Source organism: Phalacrocorax aristotelis, chromosome 8, assembly GCF_949628215.1.
Source record: "Phalacrocorax aristotelis chromosome 8, bGulAri2.1, whole genome shotgun sequence".
Classification (NCBI taxonomy): Eukaryota; Metazoa; Chordata; class Aves; order Suliformes; family Phalacrocoracidae; genus Phalacrocorax; species Phalacrocorax aristotelis.
In genome coordinates this window covers 10,664,891-10,681,308 of record NC_134283.1, presented here as the reverse complement: position 1 = coordinate 10,681,308, position 16,418 = coordinate 10,664,891, and the positions used below count along the sequence as shown (strand labels likewise).

General features: G+C 38.2%; 1 protein-coding gene and 1 long non-coding RNA gene across 2 annotated transcripts in view; one reads left to right on the top strand and one right to left on the bottom strand.

Moving 5' to 3' along the window:
- Positions 1-10,799, top strand: part of LOC142060954 (uncharacterized) — a 53,354-nt gene extending 42,555 nt beyond the window's left edge. Inside the window, exon 3 of the long non-coding RNA XR_012661992.1 lies at positions 10,667-10,799. This is a non-coding gene — a long non-coding RNA (uncharacterized LOC142060954). The remainder of the gene's footprint in view (positions 1-10,666) is intronic.
- The window catches only part of BEAN1 (brain expressed associated with NEDD4 1), a 65,150-nt gene that overhangs the window by 37,815 nt on the left and 10,917 nt on the right, over positions 1-16,418 (bottom strand). Inside the window, exon 3 of the mRNA XM_075101349.1 lies at positions 15,810-15,944. Within this exon, the coding sequence (XP_074957450.1) occupies positions 15,810-15,944 (135 nt within the window). The remainder of the gene's footprint in view (positions 1-15,809; positions 15,945-16,418) is intronic.

Below are 16,418 nucleotides of genomic sequence, written 5' to 3'. Positions count from 1 at the left end.
AAAACTCTGCAAAGGGAAACATATATATATATATCAGCCTTAGAAAATTACTGCGAGATAAAAAATAATGAACAATGTGTAATGCATTAATTTACAATATTTGTCAAGATGATTGCTGACTGTATGAATTATGGTCCTATTTACTCTAATTCATTTAGAACAAGATTTCTTTTTTTACTCTCTCACTATGACGTAGATATCACTGATGAAGCACAGGTACCCCGTAATTTCTTTTGCACTACTACTACTCTATCCAAACACATCTTCATCACCACCAGTTCCTGAATCGTTATAGGAGGAATCAATACAGTGTCCAGTCAAATTATCCTGTGCACTGGCTCAGTTATCTGCTCATCTCTCAATTATTTCCAAACATGAAATGACAAAGAAGCAGACACTTCAGTGAGGTAGGACTCCAAATGAGCAGGATGTCAGTAGGATGTGCTGGGGGAATGCTGTCTTTTTCAAAACTGCATTTATACCAGTTTTATATGTGCAGGTTTAATGTGCATGCGTAATGGTCATGGTATGAGATCAGAGTAATTATTCATCCATGCAAGCATCTATTAGTTAGGAACAAAACTATAATAATTATTTGCAAGCTTATTGAATTAGATTTGAAATATACTTTTTTGTTATGGTTGTATTTTTTAATGAGGTTTTTATTTTTCTCCACTAGAATTTTGGCAAATTGTTTTTGATCATAGCTTTGGTGGGGTTTTTTTCTTTGTTTGTTTGGGTAGGTTTTCTTTTTTTTTTTTGTAAACTCTAAAAGCAATTTTAAGCAGAAAAAATTAATTTCAAGGTTTTTCCCTGCTTGAAGTAAGAATTTTAAATTCTAATTAATATGTTCCTTTAAAGACAGTATAGTTAATCTTCATTATTGGCATTGAATTACAAGAATAAATATAGGAGAAGGGTGCTCAAACCTTGGAATCACATGTAGTTGATCTGTCACTTTTTCTTTAGGTGTGACTTCTTTAGGGTGACAGTACCTTCCTGAGTAGAAGGAGCAAACCATGGAGGAGATGGTAAGGAAACCCTCATCTGCAAGAGTGGGATCTTTCATTTCAAAGACCATTTGTACCATTGTTCCATTAAGCTTTGTCCAAATAAAAATACATTCAACTTATTTGTCCTACTAGTTAACACTGAAGAGCCAAAGAAAACAGTAACACCTCTTCCTTCTGCTCCGGCACCTTGTCTGTGCTCCTTGCACAGGACAGCTTGTTTAGGGTGGACAGGAAGAAGATGCAGCAAGTTCGGTCACTAGCCTCTTCAGTTAGGTCAAAGACTGGGTTAAAAGGATTAGTTGCCTTACCACAAAAAGCAGTCCTGGCTGCAGTGTGCAATGTGGGGCTCAGAGGCTGGGGAGAGCGGAATGGGTTGCAGCTGCAGGCCCTGTCGGTATGTATATAACATTTGTATGGAACTTCTTTCTATGGTAGGGATGTGGTGACATTTGTGATGGATGTCTTTGAATTAATGGAATATTTTACTACTCTTATTTGCTCTATAAACACTGTCCTTTGGATTCTTACTCAAGATAATTTAATATGAATACATCAAACCCATAAAACCCATGTATACCTCCTACAAATGTGTATATATGCATATTATAATGAAATAGTTGCTGTGCTATGATCCCAAATCAGGATTAATATGAAATCAGTTTGCCTAATGTCAACCTTAATCTTAGCTTTATCTTACCATCCTTTAATAAAGAGCTCTTCTCATTCTCACTGGCAATTTCTACTGATAAAATTAGGCTTTTTTCACTGCAACTTAGCAGTCTGAAGCAAGGTTTTCATGTTTCCATAAAGTGGTAGGAGAGATGCTGACTTTAAGGCATGTTTTATTTCCATTTGGTGAATGCCAGTTTGCCTGGCCTTCGTAACTGCAGAGGAGACAGAGGAGGCAGGCTTATTACCCGTCTCTTCCCTGCTGACTTGGATGAAACAACTGCTAAAGGGAGTGGGCTGAGAGACTAACTATCCCCATATAACTCTGATGCTGCGGGTGCCCTATTTTAATAAGTAATATGTGGCAGGGCATTGTGGTTCCCTGTGTAACAGGCCACATGGCTTTTGGTGGGTTGCAGAAGGAAAATCTGTAGACTTATTTAGCATGTGTTAGCTCCCTGTTAGGATAAAATAGTGTCCTACACAGTGGGGAGGATGTGGTGCTTGCTGGACTTTGCAGTGCAATGGACAGCTAGCTACATGACTGGAAATCTACTGCCTGTATATCCAACGTAGTTTTTCTTCTGTCCTGGTAGAAAAGATGATGTATCAGAAACTTGGCATCCAAAGTCTAAATGCTTACTTGCTTTTCAAAGGGAAGGCATGGTATTATTACTGAAAAGTAGCGTGTTACCCAACAACAAATCATTAGGATGCTAACATCTCTCATGAGACAAGTCAATTTCTCAAGCACCAAACAATAAACTAAATGTGCAAAATTTTAGCACATCAAGACTGTGACCCTTTTTTAGGCCTGTTCAGACACGAAGTCCCACGCTGACCTCTATTAGTACAAGTATGATCCAATTTTGTCAGAAGAACGTTTTATGAGTGCCTTCTGAAAGGGCTGGCAGTGTTCAAATTGCTTTGCAGTCTTATGAGGACAGATGGTTGCACTGAGGCTGCAAATTGACACAGCAATGCATTTGAGTAGAGTGGTGCTTTAACTGAATGTGTTCTGTAAGTCAAGAACCAAAAGGGCAATAGCTTAACTCTGCTCTTCCTTGAACTGACTTGTGATTTAAATGAAACCCAACTGATGCTTTCTGTGGCACATGACCTGTGTCTTATGCTCTGTGTTAAGTCACAGTTCTAATCCTGCATATTTTTCCTGCAGTTTCTATGACTTGTGGAAGAGGCATGAATTACCAGCACACTTTTTCTTTAAGCTGAGCGATTACTTCTAATGAATAGTACATGGGTTATGTAAATAGGAAAATAGGAAAAAAGAGACTTGCTATGGAAACATGGGTTTCTTTGGTTTGGTTCCCCCCCACTCCCATCTTGATTCCCTGTCTCTTCTGTGGTGGGGATTACTGTGCTACTTATTCTTTATAGTGAAAGTATGGCACTTAGGTCTGTTAGAGTTTTCATATTTTGCTTTACATTCCTTAAAAAGTGGGAAGTGTAAGTAACATTCCTGTACTATCTTTGTGTATTTTTTTGTCCTTATGCTGTTTCTTCCCTCCAGACAACAAAAATTAAGATGTTGCATTATACCTGCCTTGTTCATGCATTTTTATCATCAGGTAAACTTTCCTTCGTGTTAACTCATGTTCCACAGAGTATTTCCAGAATGGTGTTTCTGTAGTACTTTGCAAAGCCTGTGCTGACTACTATCTCCGGAGTAGTACTCGGGGCAAGAAAATGTTTGGAGCCCAATAAAAGCTTGTGAACTGACCTCACTGTATCTTACTGAAGTGATGACTGTCTTGTATTTTCATTGACTGACCTCTTTGTTTCTGTACCAATTATGTACTTCTACATGTTTCTGCTGTACTGTATCATATACTATATTCCTAGTACTGAGAATCAGGATTCCTGCAGCAAAGTATGTGTGAAACAGCTAGCTGACAAGCACAGGGATACACACTTTATTCTCTTGGTATTAAACTAGTTTCAAGAAAGAGAAATGCACCTCTGTGCTGCTGACACTGAGCCAACAGTTTCAGTCTGAGAGGAGGAGAGAGAACAATGATATTTGTAATCCCCTGCTAAATGCAAATAAGTTCTGTGTCTCTTTCTTCTGGAGATTGCTTCCCTGAGTCAGTGGAGTTCATTTACATTTTGGTGACATCTACAAGAATTTTGCCAACACAGCTTATTACTGCAAACATTGTGTCAGTTCTGACATTTCTCTTTCCTAGGAGAATCCTCAGAATGGTTGGTTTTGTTCTTAGTAGCAGACTTGTGGCTTCACTAGTGGAGGCACACAGAAAACAATGCCAGCCTTAACCATTCCTGTCCCTCATCTGGTAGAGCACCATTCCCTGAGTTAAGCCACCACAACTTTTTACAGCTGTGTTGTGAAGCACGCTGTGTGAATAAAAACCTCTGCCATAACAATTCTATTGTGGAAGCAGAATCGGCACCCTGACCTTACTCCTAGAGTAGATACAGGATTGATCCCCAGGCCTTGTTTCTAGAGCAGATGTACAAATAACTATGTCAACACATTCAAAACCCGCCTGGACCCACTCCTGTGTCCCCTGCTCTAGGCATCCCTGCTCAGGCAAGGGGGTTGGACGAGATGATCTCCAGCGGTCCCTCCCAACTCCTACCATTCTGTGATTATGAGAACTTAGGAGAGTCACACTGCAGTAGTGGGGCTTGCTTATGAACACCAAGCAGATCCAACTCCCAAACAGGCATGTAATTCAGCTTCAAATTAACCTAGCACTCCTGGGGCCAGACAACTGAATCCATGGAAGACAAAGGCTATCCGGGTAATTGCACTGAAGGTTGTTGTAAAAGGATACTTAATTCCCAGCAAAGAAACTTTTTTTCCCATGTAACTGTTACGGCAAGTGCAGTGTTATAAAGATGGGGAAGGACTTAGCGCTTTAGACCAGAAGCATTATCTAAGTTAGACCCTGAACTCTTCAGTCTTCTCACATATCACTGGTTTGTGCATTTCTCCAGCTCATCCACGCGGAAGGATTGAGGGGATTACTTCTACTTCTCAGGGAAGGCTGTCATCAGGGTTTCATTCATTTATAAACATCATTTACTAGGTCTGTGAATTACTGTTGTTTGAGAGACTCCAATGATGCTTAGTAAGATAGATCAGGAGAATATTTTCTTGTCTACCATTACATTTTTTTTCTACTCTGCTTATATATTTATATATAATATGCATTTATTTGTCACTTTTCTCTCTGGAACACAGCCTGGCAGCTATAAACACTTCTCTTGCAATGTAATGATATGAACAAGTCTCTTCTGTTAGCCACTCTGATGAAACCAACCAAATTATTTCAGTCATGACTTAAGGCGTATTTGAATTTAGGATTTCAAGGAGGCTTTATGCCCCCTGGCCCTCCTGACTGTTTTCTACTTGCTCTGTATTTTTCATCATCAGTTCTACTGTATACAGTGTTTCCCACTAACTTGTCTTTTGTAAAGCTAATGTGCCAGAAAGCTGGATTCTGCTGTTTCTTTATAAAGAGGCTGCGGACAAAGAAGTTAGGCCTCAATTCAGGAAAGCGTTACGTGCACACTTTATGCACTGTAAATGCACTTTTGATTCTATTCGTACAAAATTTTCCAGTTCAGGGAGCACTGAGATGTATGTTCAAAAACTGTCATTGTTTTACCTGTCTACATTGTGGGAGCAGTATTAGCCTAGCTGATGGGCTCTTTTTCTTGTGTGGTTGTTTTTAAAGTTTGTATTATAGAAGTGTTAAATAAAAATTACTGAAATGTTTTAAAATAGCTTTTTCCTGAAATTCATAGACTTTGTATTACAGATTAAGGAAAAGGCATATCAAGATAACTCTAACTAGATCAGTTTCTTGTCTGTGTTTGTGGGTTTCTGGAGCAGCCTTTGGCAGGCTGCCTTGACAGAACCTCCCCTTTTAAACCTTAGCTTGTCTTCCTGAAAAAATGCAATCATACAAAGAAATATTTTAATATATTTCAAAATATAACAATAATACCAATAATTTCTCACTATGAAACTGAATTAGTAATAATTTATATACATTTATATTTCCCAAGTTCACGGAGCAAGAGAGGTCATCATCAGAATGACCATCCTATTTCAGGAAGACCTGGCACTGGCATCTTTGCTTGATAGTACATGATCATACTCCTTTCTTAAGGCTACTGATTTCCATTAACCATTGCTAATTTCTCTAGCTAGGAGAGAAAGGGTGACAGAGCCATGCAGGCTTGCCTTTTGTGTTGACTGTATTCTAGAATTCTATGCTTAGTTGTTATTTTCTAAACCCTCTATTCTTCTTAGCTTCATCCTTATGAAAAGATAAGTTGTCAAATTAAAGATGCACAATACAGATAAAAGTTCTGCTCTAATTAACAGTTACTTGAGGGCTATTTCAATTATATCCATTCTGCTTACAAAAGTTGGTAGTATGTGAGTAGAATTTTTATATCAGGCAAGATTAACAAATACTGACCCTCAGTAGGCAGTATAATATGCAATAAGTAAATCTTAATGTCAGCAAATAAAAGAGAAAAATATGCTGAATAAACATAGCAGCACTGGAAGAAGCAGTCTTTCACATTAATCCCTAGAAAGGATAAATAAGGGTTGTAAGAAAAGAGGATATTGTTGACATTAGTTTTGATAATCCAGGCTTAGTACATGAAATTTATAAGCAAGCCCAGCAACAGCATTTCTGTATGCAATAGGCTGCATATTGTTGTAACAGGAAAGAGTAGATAATAATTTCTACAAGAATCTACATTCTCCTAATAAAACAAATTTCATGACTGCTCTAAAGAACTGGAATCTAACTGAAGGCCAAAGCATCATCTTGTGACTAAGCAAGCAAAGAAGAAATAAGAGTAACAAGCAGCAGTGAGTTCAGAAATTAATTGCATGATAATGACTGTTTAAATTATCATTAAAAAAAACAATCTGATGTCTTAAGAAGTCTGAATTAGTTAGCAAGATTCTATGAACTGATTTACTAAAGTGCCCCCAAATTAGATGCAGACAGGTTTTTCTTCCTTTTCCCGCCTCCCTTTAGGTTTTTTTTGGGGGGTGCTGAAGTTTTTTTCCTAATAGAGAAGCTTGTATTGTAAGCATATTCCTGAATATAAGGAATATCATTCTATTGCTTCCTAAAAGTGCTAGAGTGCCTATAATACAGCAACCTTCAAAGCTGACAAGTATAGTTATGTACAAGTGAAGTTAAAGGAAGATGAAAGGACTTCTCAGGAGGAAACTGGCAGACACAGGACAGACTGGGTCTCTTGAATTTGGAGTTGTTTCCTGTTAAGACAGTGCCTCCAACTTGCCTTCCGTTTCTGTTTCCTTCAGTGATCGCTAAAACTAGCTTTTCGTATCTGTTTCAGTTGTGTGTTACAGTATCACACAGATTAAGAGCAAATATTCACCCACTTTTGCAACTTCATTTTGGAGCTTATTTTAGGAATTAATGCTTTCTAGGATTGGATGCATCTACAGTGCAGGATGAACCTCTATGAAATCACCTTCCTGAGTACCTTTCTGTCTCCACTGACAATCTAGAGTAGGTAAACCTTAGACCTCAGAGGGTCTATGACTTCTCGCAAAGTGTTTGCAAGGACTAGGAGAAGCCTGGATACAAATTTGCAAGGAGATGGTGAAATGACAAATTCCTTTTCGTCAGTTGGAATAACTTTAAAAGGACATCTAATGGGCTTAACTTGGAATGAATGGAAACAAAGGAACGCATTCATTAGGTTAAAATTTCATATTTTCAGTGACTGTTGCCACTCGGTTATCTCAAGCGCTGTTATGTTCATGTAATAGTGTTTAAGTAACAGTACTGTGCCTCCCTTGGAATCTGCTTTTCTGACAAGAACTGTCCAAAATCAAAGTCTGGATAGTATTCAACCATACTTCCCTCAACAGTCTTATGACAATATTATGTTAACCATCCTGGTTGACTCTAAGCAGGATTTAGAGAGACCTTTCCATAGGCAGGATTACCTACGTAGCTTTATATAGAGCTGCCTAGAGACTGATGGAGATTATTAATCTAAAGGGCCTGTGGTACTTAATGGAAAGGCAATCTATGGGATTATCTGTGTAGATGTAGCTTTTAGAACAAACATAAACCTGGCTCCTGTTAATATGAGCCTTAAGTAAAATCTTCATGACAGCCTTATTTTAAGTTTTTGTGCAGTGTTTAATTACGTTAATAATAAAAAGAGAAGTATCAAATGACATGAAAGACACTAAATTTCTTTGGTACAAAAGACTCCAGTCTCATGTCACCCTTGGAAGTGAGAGCATAGGTTATGACTATCTGGGGCAAATTCTTTGGTTCCTATGAAAATACATGTTTAAATCTGAAGCAGAATTTTAGCCTTTAATACTACTTATGGTTTCAGGGAAGTCTGTAGATAGATAATACAGCCTTAAAGAAAAAACACATAGGGAGTTTGAGATACAAGATAGATAACATCTTTGTATGCATGTAAGCTTCTATGCTAAACGGTTGGCTAGAGGACTGGAAAACGCATAGATTAAGGCAAGTACATCAAGTGCTACAGGTCAACACTGTATTTTGCGGAGTGTATTTTCTGAGAAATGTATGGTTAACCCTTGCGCAAAGATTCTACATGTGATTTCCTCTTACATCAAGGGAAATATTAGCTTGTTTTCTCAACTGGAACAAATCCATACATTGCTTCTCAGGGCAGCTTCCCTTGAGTACATGCAGTACAATGCTTTTGTTAAGACTTAGTGCTTCTGCTTCTGATTCAAGAGGATTTAACAGCGAAAAATCACCATCAGTCAAGTTAAGAAAAGAAAGCACAAGAAAGAGAGAGGAAGAAAGATACAAGAATGCATCTTTTTCATGTGGTGATTCTGGTTGACTGATACTGGAAGGAATAGGCAAATATATTAATTCTTGGAATACACTTTAAAAAGCTGATGCTCTTTCCCATTAGGCTGAATTTCATGGTAGCTGCACATTAAATGAAATACTTTTATGTCAGTGTTTGGCTTCTTAAATGCTAAAATTAAGCTCTCAGAGTAAGCTAAGGAAGGAGCTATTTTGTCTCTGAAAGCCAAGATAACTATCGAGGCTAAAAATTAACTGAATTGTGGGGATTTATAATCCTGCAATATGAAATTAATTCCTGTTTTATTTTTTCTTTCTACATTAAGGCACCTCTTTTACAGAGTTGTGTTTATGTATGCGTATGCACACATCACCTGTTGGTAACCATGTAAGTTGGTTGTGTAAGAATTGTCTCTGTGAATGCGCACACATAGCTTGTCAAGCTGTTGTTGATTACTGTGATGCCATAAACAGCCTTTTAGGTATATCAGAGCTATGGCTCAACACACCGACTAGTACTGTTATCCTTTACTTATGCTAGCGTACTGCCTGGAAGCCATGGTTAGTAAACTGGATGTGTGAGGTACTACAAAAAGAACAAAGATTCCCTCCTCTCAGAAGAACTTGCCCTGCATTCTTCTTGTTTGATCCACCACTTGTTGAGGGGCTGTCCCTGTCAAATCTAGACTATGGTCTGCAGCAATTGCATGGCCATTTTCCATCTTGTATCAATATGCTAAATGTATGATGGAATATAGCCTCACTGGAAAGTCTGCTCTTACTCTCAGTAGATACTGTGGATGTTGATTTTGCGGACCCAAGATTTTCCTGATTCCTTTCCCTGAAAATTCACTTTACCGTGGCTAGCTGCAAAGTTTTTCCCGTACATGCCTAGGTCTGAAAGAATGTGTAAAATACTATAGCCTGTCTTCCCTTTATAACCACCATTCTGTGTGTAAGCCCTCTGGAATCTTTCTCACTGTCTCAAATAGGAAATGTCGAAAGTCTCTGCCATTTGCTCGTAACTGGAAAGTAATAGTGTCAAGAGTTCCCACAACACTGGTGGATATCCTCCAAATACCATGGCCTAATTCTTGTCTTACAGCAGTGGGCCACAAGAGAATTCAGTGAGCTACAGGATAGTAAAACTGGTGCAATATGGTTGAGAAAGAGCTGTCAGTTTTGTTTTTCCCCTTTCCTAGGTATTTATTTCAGAACTCCTTTCTTAGCATCTCTTTTTCCTTTGCCCTTCACGTTTCTGAGATCTGCTCACCTGCAGAGCTGATACAAAGCAATCTCTTATTCTAAATGAGTACCAAGACCACATGGTAGTGGTTACTGGTACAGGAAGCCCCCATTATAGACACTATTGTATCTGATTTTATAAATGCTAGAACAAAAGGTTCTGATTTTATTCCCTCCCAATGCCTAAGTATGTGAATCCAGAATATTAGGTTAGGCACTAATGACACAGTGGGCAGGAGGTGATTTGAAAGTCATTTCCCTTTCACTCTATCATTAGTCTGCTTCCGTGGTTGATGTACTGCCAGTGTTCTAAGAAGTAGATCTCATGCATTCCCCTTAGCTACTGACAAATCCAAAATCCCCTGGAGTGAATGTACATGTATAGTGAGCACATACAACAGACTGAGGAACTTGGCCATTTATTTCTCTGTTTAAAGAAAAAACGCTTTCTCAGACCAAAAAAGAGAACTGTTGGACAAAAACTTCTAGTGCGTATACTATGGAAAAGCTTTTTCTTTTTAAACCTGCACAAAGCACAACCTTCCATGCTTTTGGATTCTATAATCTGAAGTTCTGTGTTTGTTTAAAGGCCTTAATACTCACACTAGAGTGGCTAGTTTAAACCTAAGTACCATCAGAGAGGATCAAGTCAAGCCCAAAGCAAAAACCCACCATGCTTCTGTGATGTGTTCTTAAGAACTCTAGTGTTGACAGGAATGATTGACCAGATTAGAGATTCATGGGATAATTTTCTTGGGGCAATAGGAAAGACAACCCTTCCTATTTCTTTGGTGGTTGTATTTTATCCCGGTTCTTCTGGGTGACTGTTCTATTATATTAGTTGGTAGCTGAGACTGAATTGCTGTTTTATTCCAGCTTTGCCAGTGAAGTTCCATGTGATCAGCTTCCCTGGGAATCCCTGTATAGCTGTGGTCCACCAAAAATTCCGTGGTCTTGAATGCTGATGACAGGCTTGCCTGTCAGTAGAAGCAACTAAGTACTTTAAGTCCTGACTGTAAGTATTCACTGGGGAGTGAACTGTACTGCTTTTCAGAAGCACCTGAAAAGGTTCATATTTTTCAGTTCGATGCATGTTGAAGTATGTTTGAAAGTAAAATTATCGTACAGATTTTTCAACATGGTTCCAGAAGATATGTGTGTTCTTTATGTTGTATGTGCTGTGTAACCACTCGTTGTCTTATAGAAACAGTACTATTACTGCTCTCTCAGCTTTACTAAAAGCTATCTTGGGTTTCTAGAAATCCAGAGGTGGGGGAAGGAAGCGGCACAAAATTAAAATAGAAAGAGCAGAACAAAATAATGCGGTAAAGCATGTTATCAGCATTGCAAGATGTTTTGGACTGTGATAAACACTGCATATAATGAATTTAAGAAACGTACCTCTGCACGCTATGTGACAGGATCACCAGCTGCTTGGCAATGTAATTAATTGATCCTATCACAAGTGCTTTGCTAATTACATGGAAAACAGTCTTGTGAGTAGTACTCAGAGGGTTAATTTGCTCTCCTGTTGGGTGCTGTGCAATATGCTTGTATGTTCAGTCCTTCCATGAGAAGCAGGGACTGTGATCCAAACAGCATTTATGGGCACTTCCCTGTCTATATAGTACAATATGCCGCCCTCCTGTACTCGGGAATTTTTAGGCTCAGGAAGTAGTCTTGAGCCTTCTTTCTCAGGGTCAAGCTTTCACAACAAGCTACACTTCAACCAGAATAGGTGCTTGTGAAGATACTACCATCTTCTCTATGACAGTTTTTCTCCTTTTGCTAGGGGTTACTATCACCATCATTCTTGTGGTTTACAGAAAATTTCCTAATAAACTGCTGGCAAAAATCCAAGGAGCTGATTCAACCCCCCTTTTTAAATATAAAGCTATCCTTCCTAGCTGGTGGTGTCTTTAGCACAGACTAGGGAGTAATCATTTTAAGCACTCCACCAACTGGTTTATGAGGATGATTCCTACTAGTTAGTGGATGGAGGTAAGCAGCTGTGATGGCATGATCTTTAATTGATGGAGCTTGATCTGGAGAAAAGAGCTGGTGTACAGCTGCAGGATATAAATGCTAGATGAATAACTGTACACCATGGATGCTCCTCTCAAATCTTAATAATATTTAATGCTAAGTGCTGCTTAAGGTTTTCACTGCCATCTACGTAATTTCAGACTGTAAGCATAAAATCATTGATGATAAAAACCCTACTCCAACAACAACTTACTTTAAGCAATAGAAAGGGATTTAAATTCCAGCATATCATGATTTTCAGTTTCCCTAACTAAGAATACTTTGACAAGGACTGTTTTCATAGGCAACTCAAAAGGCGGAATATGGCTTTATTCTCTTGTTTTTTAATGCTGAAATTATTTATTTGTAACATGATAAAAATGGAAATTTTAACCTGTCTATATACTGATTATGGTTATGATGAGAATTATAAACTTCCACCCTGATGGCAACTCATTTCAAAACATCTTCTTAGTAACTATTGAGGCATTTTTAGTCAAGGAGTACCATATTGCATGGCAGAAATTTGGACTATAGCTTTTGTTTCGGTTTTAAAATGCCCAGACAATAGCTGTCTTTTTCCTACTCCTTTCCAGTTAATTCATCATAACTACAGGTAGTAATAGGCTCTATTACACAGGAGTAATGTGTATTCATAAATACACAGACTAGTGATCATACTGCTGACTACCAGCATTTTGACTCAGAAAATACTACATCAGCTTTTGTCATTGAAGAAACAGAAATTTAGCAGAGGGTCAAAATTTTCCCTGGGAATTTGTGTGCGTGAGTGTGGGGAATGCAGATGTGGCCTCTAAACACATGTGGGAGATGATGGCCATACATTTTTTACTAGTGATAGTTTGATAGCTGTAGCTCTAGAGTGTGTTACACTTGTCTGTTGTTAAACAAGTTTAAATGACTTAACGCCACTTATCGAAAGGTTTTTAGGTTGTTGAAATAATCATATGAAAGTCAATTTCTTCTATTCTTATATATATATAAAAGCCTTTTCAATTTAAGAAAAAAGTGACAATCCCCATGTCTCTGAAAACATCAACACAAGAAAATAACATTCTTGTGTGATAGATCTACTTGCATTTTTAATTAGTTTCCTTAAACAGCAAGACAAATTGTGCAAGGACACACAAAGTAAATGATGGATAGGTTATATGATTGAGACAAGCTTTAAAGAGGTCTATTACTAGTGCTTTAACAGAAAAACATGCAATAATGGAATTGCAATTCCTTTTTGGTACCTGTTTTTCTTAATGATGTATGGGTTTCATATGAAGTAGAAGTTTTTCTTAGCCAAAATAAAAAGAAAATTAAATTTCTGCATGGAGATGCCATTAACTGTAAAGTAAGTGTAACAAATTTAAGATGAGAAAGAATAATGGTAACTAATATGTAAAAGCCTGATACTTTTATTCATACTTTATGGCTCAGGAGAGTAGTACTTTAAATGACTATTGCCTTCAGTGGGCATCACAGGTCCTTGGATCCTGCCAGGAAATTCTAAAACGTATTAGGATGAAATAGGCTGAATGAACAAAAACATTTTCTAACCTGTGGGCTAAATGTTTAGATGTTCATATTACAAAAGCAGAAAGTCAGAAATAAGAACAATGAATAATTCAAGTGGAGTGTTTCTATCTTGCATATATGTAGAAGGGAAAAGAATAAAGATGAAGCATATGTATATATATACACATCCCATTATATACAAACTATACAATGTTACCTATAGATTAGTCACAAAAGGATTTTTTTGATACACACAAGTACTTTTTTCATGTGCTCATGTAGCCACATGTTCAGACATGACTTCCCGAAGTGGATGCTAACTGCATACGGAAATCTATCTGTCAGCTTTTGAATTCCATCCAGCTCTGTCACTGCCTTGTCCTTTATTGCTAGGTAGCAATGCGATTCTGGACAGGATGAGCCTGAAGGAAATGGTACACCAGATCTAATTGCATAGTCGTTCTGTGTAGATTTTCTATTAGTGCTGATCTTCTAACAGGTCTTGCTGTTATTCAGCAAAACCAACACATGATAGAGGTGCTTTGACACTTGTCTGAAACATTTCTGTGTCCGTGAAGTATATATATGAAGTGACGGATGTTAGTGCCTCACTGGATGACACTCTGCTCTCAGGTTCATCTGTGAATAGCAAATCAGTCTTTCCATTGAAAAATAATGAATTTTTCCTCTAGGCAATTTCTGATTTGTGTGCGCTTCTGTAACCATTGCAAATGATCTGTTGGTTTTGTATTTTTAAGCTCTTAACTACTGCAATGTGTTCAGAGCATACCTGTGACTATTTGACTCTATTTTCACAGCTGCCATTGTTGTAGCTTTTTCTTATTAGCACTGAATTGACAGCTTTGCATTTAGAACAACTATATATATTTACATATATTAAAAGGAGTTCGTTGCCACTCACTGCTTACTTTATGCAGATCTTTATAGAAAGGCAGAAAATAATGCATACTCCTGCGTGATATAAGTTCCTGAAAGGTTTTCATGTTATCTAGGCAAGATGCAAGATCATAAAAACTGATGTGTTCCCATTAAACCCCCCATGACCACACCCAATATGTTTTCTCAGAGAAAAAAACAAAGCACATATCTAGCTCTCTGCTGATTAGATTAGGAATTAAGAGCATAAGAACCTGAACTCTTGCCTAAACTCAGGTCTTGTGTGTCTTCCTATGCATGTTAACTGTAGTCCTTCTGAATTCTCAGTTATAAACCCATAATCTTTCGTGCTCCATGGATCTGACCTGAGTCCTGCTCTACTTAATGGACTACAAACAGTTCTACAGAGTGCTTGCATTGCATGAGTGCTTGAACACCACTCTACAGCCAGGTAGCAGGTTGTGCATCTGAATGCCCATTAGAGGGTGGAGTGTACTAGGCTCCCTCCAGAAACTCGTTTTTTGGTTTACTTTCTTCTGAAGTGTATCGCCAGTAGCTGTCAACCTGCTCTGTCTGTTGTAAGGTCTGGTATTTTTTGCAAAATTGCGGCTATGTTCTTCTGTGTGCAACGTTGTGTTAACTAAAAACCCCAATTCTGCAAATACTTCTGGCAGGTAATTAGTGACAGAAGTATGTGATCTGTCCTATTTGTACCATGTAGAATAGAGGTCGAAAAGTAATTTGTCCTCTCAGATGTTGCTAGTTACGAAATGGGTATGTTAAAAGGAAGGTTTCAGAGTTAAAACTGTAGCTTTAAATTAACAAGAAAACATGATGAGCAAAAAGTAAGAACAGAAAAATCTGCGATGGTTACATCACCAAGTTTGCTAGTAAACAGCAATTGCTGAGATTACAACACATTTCTGCTCACCAGAGATCCTCCAACTCACCCTCCAACTTATGTGCAACAAATCTGGTTCTAAAACAAATGGCTAAAACTATCTGCACTGTTTACAGAGGTTACCCTATGACTCCTTTAAATACACTCGATATCTCTGACTTGACACTAATTCTTACCTCTCCCCTGCCCAAATATGATTTTAATCAGCTGGCTGTTTGTTTGTTTATTCACATTAACATTTCCACATGCAGAGCACCCGGCCAGCAGTCACTGCTCTGCAGAGCTGCCAGTGTCTAACTGTTTCCGGCAATGGCGACTGCCTTTTTTAGGCTTTTTTTTTTTCCTTCCTTCTCCCCCCTCAACTGGCATTTCAGAGCAGCAGCCTTCACAACACATTAGCTTAATGCATTTTGAGCTTTACCAAATCTTCCATTCCCACTACTGCTGGTATTTGTCTATTATGGTACTTGAAATCATCGTGCAGTATAAATAATTTATACATATGAATAAATAAACAAACCTCTAAATATCCATACCCTTCCAACAGCAAAAGCAGATCAAATCTAATGTTTAGAACAGTATATTGCTACAAACACCAATTTGGTGAGCAAATGGACTCACATTTGTAGTGCGTTGTGTTGTGATTTAGGAAAGTGAAGGGTAACTCACTTGAGCATGTTAGCTTGATGGACATGTAGTCTCTGCCACAGTCCTTCTTATAGTGACAGCGCAGCCAGTTCAAGAGGCAGAGTCCGTCACCACACTGTAGTTGTTCTTTTCTACACGGCAGAATGCTCTGTTCATCTGAAAGGAGGAGAAACAATAAATGACTGTGTAACAAGCAACTCCTTCCTGAGCAGCAAAGCCACATGTCTACTGAAAGTCAATCTTCGTGCTCTTGAAAGCCCCAGGTGAATGAAAAAACTCTCTCCTCTCTGTCAGTTGTGAGAAGGGTCTCAGACTCAGGCAAATATTTCCTGTACTGTTGTTGCTGATCATTTAAATAGTATTTGAGACAGATGAGGTCTAGGTGAACCAACCAAAGAAATCACAAGGGTACCATGTCTCTGAGGCACCTAGCCTTCTGACTGACTTACATCCTTTAACATCCAAAACAAAACAATCCGTCTTTGCCCCAGCTTAACACACAAAATGGAAAAATGAGGGGGGAAAAAAGAGATATACTATCTTGTATAAACCTGAAGGACTGGATTAAGGGCTTCTTAGCTGTAAGTGTAACTCCCTCACAATGCCTTTCCAGTTTTCAAATTAAGGGTA